The sequence below is a fragment of the Denticeps clupeoides genome, unplaced genomic scaffold (genome assembly GCF_900700375.1).
Source record: "Denticeps clupeoides unplaced genomic scaffold, fDenClu1.1, whole genome shotgun sequence".
NCBI lineage: Eukaryota > Metazoa > Chordata > Actinopteri > Clupeiformes > Denticipitidae > Denticeps > Denticeps clupeoides.
This window is the reverse complement of record NW_021629998.1, coordinates 22501-31596: the sequence shown is the minus strand read 5'-3', so window position 1 is coordinate 31596 and position 9096 is coordinate 22501. Positions and strand designations below refer to the sequence as shown.

Here is a 9096-nt window from a genome sequence, read left to right as displayed (position 1 = left end):
ATCATTGGATATGTAATGAAATAAATACTGGTGACTTTGCAGAGCACTGCTGAGGAACTCAAACCTGGATCAAGGTGTGAACGCAGTGGAACGTGCAATCATCTGAACGTTAGCATTCTGTTGGGATGGGTTTGATTATTTCCTGCTTCACTGGAGCAGTGTGTCCACTGTGGCGCAGCTCTCCAGGCTGTAATTGGATTAGAAAAAGGAAAGGGGCTTTGTGTGCAACTCGTGGTGTCGTGGGAATACAGCGCTATTGGAGAGGCAGGATGCAATCACAACGCAGCATACTTATTTATCCCCTTAAACAAACAGAGCTTCCGCCAAATTAACCAATAGGATAGGATAATTAAACTATATGTGCTATTTATCCTTTCAGTGCCAGTAAACCCTTAACTGGATGAGAGATTTGGGCTCATTTATTCCTTGCAGTAAATACATTTAAGAGCATGGAGCATGTGACATCTACTATATCTTCAGGATTCACAGAAATAAAGCGAGGACTTCCTGCAAGTTATCTGTATGTTAAAGATGAGGAATAAATTCCTACCCAGCTCTTTTTTAGGGGTGTTTAATAACTTCTGACATCCAGAAGATGATTTTTTTTTTAATGAATTTTAAAAAGAAAAGGAGCCTGTAGGCATATTTGACAGCTCTCAGACATCCTACTTCCTCATTCTGGACAACTGAAACACCATCCTGTCAATGCGCAACATGCCCAGGTGTAGGTCCATCTTTGCCAGTTTTTCTCCTGCATTGGTTCCGATCTATAGGTGATCTACAGCAAAAATGTGATCAGGTAGTCATCACTAACTCATCTGCTAATGTGTCGCAAACCTGACTTGCAACAAATGTCAGGTTTTAAACAGAACCATATTACAAAAACTGCCCAACTGAAGGTATTAAATGAGGGCCATATCTCTGTGCTAGTGCTCTTAGATCTTTGACATTTAACACCATAGACCATTCAACTAAATTGGCTTGAAAAGACGTGGGACAGCCATTCCCTGGTTCAAATGCTACTCAGCAGACTGCTTTCACTTTGTTGGCTTAGGCAGTTCCACAGGGTTCAGTACTGAGCCCTTTGTTATTTACATTGTACATGCTGCCACTCAGTCAATTAATACATAGTCATAGGGTAAATAAAAATGTTATGCAGACAACAACCAAGCTGGATGAAGTTCACCACCTCCCTAACTGGAAAAATGTCTGATGAACATCAGAGACGGGATGACCTGCAATTTCCTCATACTCAACACAGATAAGACTAAAGTGTTGGTGATTGGTCCCAAAGGGGTGAGACGTGGATTGACGGAAGTGTGCTGGTTCAAGTGGTCCTAGTGCATCTGTAGAATTTGGGTGCGTTTTTGATGCTGATTTGTCATTTGATTGTCACATTCAATATATTTCAAGGAAGCCGTTCTTCTACCTAAGAAAACATTGCTAGAATTAGGAAATTTTTGCATCCATCTCTGATGCAGAGAAGGTAGTTCACATATTCATAACATCTACCCTGGATTACTGTAATTCTTAGTTTTTTGGTTGCTCATTGAATAAAGCTCGTAAAACTCTTCAGCCAGGGTGTTTAAACACTAGAAGGTATGATCACATTACTCCTGTATTGTTGATTTTTTCATTAAGTTCTGTATTGACTTCAAGATTCTGATTATCATCTATAAAGCTTTGCATGGTCTTGGTCCTGTTTATCTTGGTAATCTTAGTAACCTACTAACCACTCAAAAATGCTCCCTTCATTCTCTGGGAAAAGAACACAGAATCAGTGTTTAAATTCAGGCTAAAAAACTACTTATACAGTCAAGCCTTTAACAACACTCCCCTCACCATGGTGGTAGTAGCCTAGTGGGTAACACACTCGCCTATGAACCAGAAGACCCAGGTTCAAGTCCCGCTTACTACCATTCCAAGCAAGACACTTAACCCTAAGTTGCTCCAGGGGAGGACTGTCCCTGTAACTACTTACTCTAAGTCTCTCTGGATAAGAGCGTCTGATAAATGCCGTAAATGTAAATATAACCATTAGTAACACTGTAGTAGTTACTAACATGATCGTGTGATCACTCTGAACCAGGAAACTCCCCAGGCAAGATATACCATCCATAGAGAGAAGAGAAGAGTTAGTTAGTGATGAGTTAGCAACAAATGCAGCCATTTACTAATGTGCTGCCAGAAATGTCTAGTTCTCTGCTCAGTTACTGTCATTTGTTTGCTAACTCATCACTAACTAACTCTTCTTTCTCTCTATCCTTCACCATCCTCTCTACTGTGTATGGTATATCCTGCCGGGGGAGTTTCCTGGTTCGGAGTGATCATGTGACATGGACTGTCCTACTGTCCTACTTGGCCCTCTGTTGACCCCATCTGATAGTCACCTGCTGGGACTCGAACACACTACCTGGATGCTAATTCATTATACACAACGGACTGCAATAACCTTCATATGCAATCATTTTCTGAATGTATTTCACTGTAATCCAGTGCTCACCAGAGGAGAATGGCACCAAAACTAAATGTGCTGAATTAATTAGGCTGTTCCATCAAAACCAAATCATGATTAATCAGGCCTCAGCCTGGAACGTAGCGGCATTAATATGCGGCATCTGCAGCGTTCTGCTTGCCATGTAATTCATCATTACACAAAGCGCACACCACAGCTTTGTCAATATCCAAAACCACGTTCCTTCCCCAGTGCAGGACACATAAGAGAAGGCTGTCCTTAAAGCACATGGCCTTCTCCACCCTGTCGATGCATCAAAGCCCCATCATACATTATGTTATCAGCACAAACTCAAATCAGAGGAATCACAAACATGAAATCTGGGACTTTTGGAAGAAATTTGTCATGGACATTAACAAAGTCAATCTCTCTCTTTTTTATGTATTTTTATTCAAGGAGACTCTGATACATTTCAAAGTCAAATATCTTACTTTATATGCCACTACATTATACAAAATCTGTTGTTCCTTTTTACTTATGAGTGTACACCAATATAACAGGTCAAACAAGGACCTGCGCAGTGAGTGCATGAGATACATGACTAAAGTACAGAAATATGAACAGTTGCTCCTATTATAGCAAATCTGATTTGGTCAGAAACACGCAGATTCATACAGGAAATGCAATTATGAGCCTATATTTAAGTCTTGATTAATCTTTAACTAAGTTTAAACTGAATCAGTTCTGTCCGCTTCCTTAACTGCAAGGCCACCACTGCAAGGCCACCACTGGCCAAACTCCAAATGCACGAAGCTGAAGCACAGAATAGCATGTGAGGCCATGACACAAACACTGCTAACATATGGGTCATATTTTGAAATCTGTAAATATGAAACCAACTAGAGCTGTAATTGGGACAAACCTGGCACAGGCCCGACAGAATTCTGCCCCAACCAATAAGTACACCTTTTTAAAAGCCCGGCTTTCTTTGCACAAACTATGAGTGCTAGACTAAGAGGGAAAGTTGCATTTTAAAAACTGTTTCAGCTCCTCAGAATCCATTTTCAAATCTCTCTCATGATAATTGAAGTGCATCACCTGACAGTGGCTGAGAATTGCAAATCAAATAAACTACTAGAAAATATACATTTAATAAAACATATGGAAAGGACAGGTCCCATAGACCGGAAGTTGTGTGTGTTGTTGTGTGTGTTGGCAGACTGATCATTTACCACTCAAACTCGATCCGGCCTGAGTCCGACTAAAACAATAGAAATAGAGCCAAGATTTGTACATCTGCAGTACAGTAAAAATTCACACAGCCATCACTGACCTTATAGACGTTCAGGCACAATTTTGCATCCCAGTACAGGAAACATCTCCTACAACTCAGACTGAGAGCTTCACAAGATAAGCCACTTGCAGCAGAATCAGGAAACATATACTGTATTATCTTGATGTTCACTCATATTGATAACCCCTGGTAAAAACAAATTCATCATACACATTCATGTTAACTTAAACTACATCCTACCATTATCTGCATTGAAGGGCAAACCTGATCTGAGGTTAAAATCATCCCGTTGCTGATATTTGAGGTCCATTTACCGGACATCTACCTGGTAAACAACATGATTCACCGGACTATGACAGACTAAAGAAAGTTACAGGCAATTTTACAAAGTTACAAGCAAAATGAATAGACCATACTGTGCAAGCTGCATTGTACAGTTACAACATGTATAAGCAAATGAATTTCTATTTTATATATACTGTACACAGTACAATGAAACAAAACACACAACTAACACACTGCAGTCCATTCACCCGGAATGACAACGCATAGCACACTGGGGGCTGCAGGCAAAATTCCCCCAAGTCGCGTCCTTGAAAGAGATTCTGTCAATATGCATGCCATCTGCACACAAATCCAAACCAACAGAGATCCCACTGAAGCCCTGGGAGGGGATTGACACCGGAGGTGTGACCCAGTCAAAGAACCGTCCTTTATTTCACTTCAACACTCAGCTGACACTGGTAAAAATAGCTCGAATATAAAACAGGAACAAAGATCATATTAGCTGCTCCAAAGATAAAGTATTACACTATAACTGCTAAATAATGTTTTTTAACATTCAAATATTATTAATGAAACATTATTAGCCAACATCTATGGTTTGGCATCTTTGACCGGATCAGACCTCTTGGGGCGGGGTTTAGGCAGGAAGAGCAGGCGGCATTCAGGTGGTGTAGGGGTGCGCTGGCATGCCGTGCTGAGTACCTGGTGATCTCAGAGTCGGGGAGCAGACCTGTGTGATAGTGGGGGTAGGGGATGGAGTGCAGAAGGCTTTTGTCACACTCCATGGGGGAGAAATGACGGGGAGAAGGTGCTCGGTCACAAAGTTTGTTCACAGTGCTGTAAACTGGCTCAGGAGGCCTGGTGATGGAGACAAGATCAGAGGAAGAGGGAGAAAGAGAGAGAGCTGTTAACGTTAGTCTGGCATCGTAAAAGCAAAAGACAGGATGCAGGAGCAGGAGGAGAACAGGAGAGAAAACGTTGCTGGAGAACGTGAGAGGGTGGTGCAAGTTTAGTGGGTGCGTGGCATACAGCAGTGGTGTAGACCGCACATCGGGGAGGGCTGTGAGGAAAGAACACCTCGCATTTCACCCTGCCAGCAGTCTCTTTTCAGCATTGCAGTACAATACTTCACAAGATGTGTCTTATGGACCAGATGGCCCTTCAGTGGAAAAAAAACATAATTTTTCTGCGGGGATCTGGAGTGGGATGTGACGGAAGAGCAGATACCAAGGGTCTTAAGTTGCAGCTCTGAGGCTAGGACACCATCCACTGTCATCCAGCTCCCAGCAGCCATCCCCACCTGGAGCTTCCGGCCCAACGCACCTCTCCTGGTACACTTCAGGGACATTCGCCAAACCAACGCTCTCACACAGACATGATCAGTGTGTGGCACTCGCTGTTTATTGCAGAACCCTCAACACCTCAACTACACAAGAAACACTTCAGATCTGCCGCTAACTTGAACTAGAAGAGGCCATCTAGTAGACTTGGACTAAGTCAGCTGTAGATGTTACACCAGCCTCAGATTCTGAAACAACAAACTGTGCATTTGATAGCGTCCCAGTCGGAGAGTCTCACCTCAACTGGAAGTGCTGGGAATCAAACCTGTGACTCTCCCCGTCATCTAATGAGGCATTTCTGATTGGAGAAAAAAGCAGATCAGCATTCACAAAACACACCAATCAGCATCCGCTCTGCAGATGCAGCTTCTAATGCTACTGAAATGCTACTGAAATGCTACTGAAATCTTCCTTAAAAGCATGCAGATGTGTCAGTTCTGTTCGACTCAACCAACATGTAGACACAACATCTGGACGAGCCACAGTGGGCAAAAAAGAACACAACATGACAGACGACGAAAAGAGGAGCTGAGTGTGACGCCAACACAGAACTGAAGGACACAGTAAACAAGGCCCGCTCCACCACCACCACCCTGGAAGTGTTTCCAACAAAAGCTTCAGCCTGACAAGGCAGCTGGCTCCAGAAATGGATTCGGAACACACTGGTTCTGGAACTGGATCCAGAACTTGTTCTGGAACACACTGGTTCCGGAACTGGATTCGGAGCGCACTGGCTCCGGAAACACACTGGCTCCGGAACTGGTTCTGAAACACATTGGTTCTGGAACTGGATTTGGAGCGCACTGGTTCTGGAACTGGATCCGGAAAGCACTGGCTCCAGGACTGGATCCGGAACGCGCTGGTTCCGGAACTGGCTCCGGAACGCGCTGGCTCCGGGACTGGATCCGGAACGCGCTGGCTCCGGGACTGGATCCGGAACGCTCTGGCTCGGGGGCTTCGGAACTGGATCCGGAACGCACTGGTTCCGGAACTGGCTCCGGAACTGGATCCGGAACGCACTGGCTTCGGGACTGGATCCGGAACGCACTGGTTCTGGAACTGGCTCCGGAACGCACTGGCTCCGGGACTGCCTCCGGAACGCACTGGTTCTGGAACTGGCTCCGGAACTGGATCCGGAACGCACTGGCTCCGGGACTGGATCCGGAACGCACTGGCTTCGGGACTGGATCCGGAACGCACTGGCTTCGGGACTGGATCCGGAACGCACTGGTTCTGGAACTGGCTCCGGAAGGCACTGGCTCCGGGACTGCCTCCGGAACGCACTGATTCCGGAACTGGATCCGGAACGCACTGGTTCTGGAACTGGCTCCGGAACACACTGGCTCCGGGACTGCCTCCGGAACGCACTGGTTCTGGAACTGGCTCCGGAACGCACTGGCTCCGGGACTGCCTCCGGAACGCACTGGTTCTGGAACTGGATCCGGAACTCACTGGTTCTGGAAACGGAATCCTGACATGGACGGCTCTGTAATCAGCGAGCTGCGTGCTCGGCGTGCATTAGTCATGCTGACGCTCCTGCAGATGATATCTGCGCTGGAACCGCTCGGTGGCCCAGTTTCACCCCCCCGTGTCACGGTGGCGCCGCATGGCAGCGGCTCGTGACTCTTCCTCTGAGCCCCGGCCCTCTGAGAGACGCAGCACATGCAGGCAGACAGTCGAGGTCCCTGCTCGCCCGCTATTCTCCCGGAATAAACCAGGACGCAGCATGAGCTGCTCCAGAGCAGGACCGCAGTCATGTTGTATTGAGAAACTTTTTGTGCTGCTTAAAGTTGTAGCTGTGCACAGAAAAGCTGCCACAATGTTATACTGTAAGTAAATGCATTTTAAAGTCGGACTGTAGAAAAATTAGGATTGTACAAAAATCGATTAACATTGACATTCTTTTGTATCCTTAGACAACAGTGAACATTTCTGAAAAATGTTCTCAAACGTGTGTAGCCTGGCTCACATGTCAAGTGTGTGTGACCGCCTTAACAGTCAGACCACTCTGACGGCCAATCAGGACTATCCTCCAGAAGCGGAATAATCCATACATGATGAGTGTGACGCCGTGTCCCACTCCGGGACCATATGGGACTCTGGGCGGTGGCCTCTGCTGTGTTCCTGTACGTCTTTTTTTTTAATGGTGTTTGTGCAGCGTGTTACTGCACAGAAGCTAACGAAGCATGATGCTAGCAGCTGAACTCTCTCTCTCTCTCTCACACACACACACACACACACACACACAGCATCCCAGAAAAGGCCAGAATGTGGCAGCCCGACTGGAGAGACAACATGAGACTACATCTTTATTTGAACTGTTTTTCCAGCATATTGCATAATAGTCACAGAACTTTACGAATATTATAGTGTTCACTATAAATAAAAAAAACTATAAACCAATATAAAACACTTAATCACCCAGCATTTTACATTCCTCCAGCTTTTGCTGTTTCAGGTACTGGGTTGAGGAGCAGTGGGATGTGGGCTGTAGGCAGGAACTGGAGAAGAGCATTAACAGAGCTTCTTGTAGCCCTCTGGGAAATTCATTATTCACAATGTTAACATCCAGTCTGGTAAAGAATCAGAATCAGAAATGACAGCGACAGCATGGGGACTGCCTTAGTCTGAAACTCGCCAACATCTCCTCCTTCTTTGTTCCACGCCATTTATTCTGGAGCAATAAAGAATTGAAGGCTAGATGGATCAGCAGTCTAAGCCTACAGATTACGCCATTTCGTGAGAAGCACCTGGACCAAATAAACCTCTTACCCAAGAAGAATGGATGTATCTAATCCCAAGTTAAAAAGCTTAGCACAGGGTCGACGTTCGATCTGACTTACTACACCACAATCACACCAACTCTCCTCACACGGTTAAACGACAGAACAACCTGCCTGATGAAGAGTAAAAAAGTTGGGAGATTAATTAGACTGGAAATTCCGTTTTTTTTTCATTATGACAGAGAGAATGAAGCTGATGTGATTGGATTTGGAGTCAGAAGCTGACTCTGGGTGGGGGTTCACGCTGTCACACTCTCAGCCCTCTGCTGGTGTCCCTGATGTTGGAACAGACTTTCTCTGAAGGGCGATCATGTCTCTCCTTACACACCAGCGGTGTCAGTGATCTCCTCAAAGCAATCAGCCACGGCCTGATCACTGATCCCACATCAGCGCTGTGTGATGCGGTCAAACAGATTTTGCTGCCTGATGAGCCAAGATTACTGAAAGTCATTAATTGTCACATGTGACACCTCGTCACACAGCAGTGACACAGTGAAATGTGAAATGTGTGTGGGGATGGGACCGCAGTGGCACCTTGGTGGTTCGGGATTTTGATTACGGGCCCGCTTCCTTACCCGCTTGGCCACAGAGGGGAGATGGACACTGGGAGGGAGAAATGGCCCAAAAACGTCCGACATCCATTCTGCTGCTGCTGAAGTGCCAAGCAGAAATCATGGAACAACTCCTCTCTGGAACAACTCCATAAATAAAAACAAACTCCATGACCATCTGCTACTGGAGCTCACGCCGTCTAATTCGGGGTTCTTTTTCTGAGGCTGAGAAATGCAGCTGCTAAATTCGACAGCATCAGCCAGATGCTTCATATTGATGAGCCCTAATTTCATTTTCGTTACATGCAAGGTCACAATTCTTGACCCCTGGTGGATGAACGGGCAACAGAACAAACACCATAAATGCAGGAGGACGAAAACCACAAGA

At 45.5% G+C, this 9096-nt stretch overlaps 1 protein-coding gene across 1 annotated transcript in view; it reads right to left on the bottom strand.

Annotated features, from left to right (window-relative positions):
* Positions 1-4394: 4394 nt before the first annotated feature.
* The window catches only part of LOC114779779 (disks large homolog 2-like), a 26956-nt gene continuing 22254 nt past the window's right edge, over positions 4395-9096 (bottom strand). Inside the window, exons 9-10 of the mRNA XM_028967531.1 lie at positions 5613-5672; positions 4395-4892 (exon numbers count right to left, since the gene is read on the bottom strand). Coding sequence (XP_028823364.1) covers positions 4601-4892; positions 5613-5672 — 352 coding nt within the window. The 3' untranslated portion in view covers positions 4395-4600. The remainder of the gene's footprint in view (positions 4893-5612; positions 5673-9096) is intronic.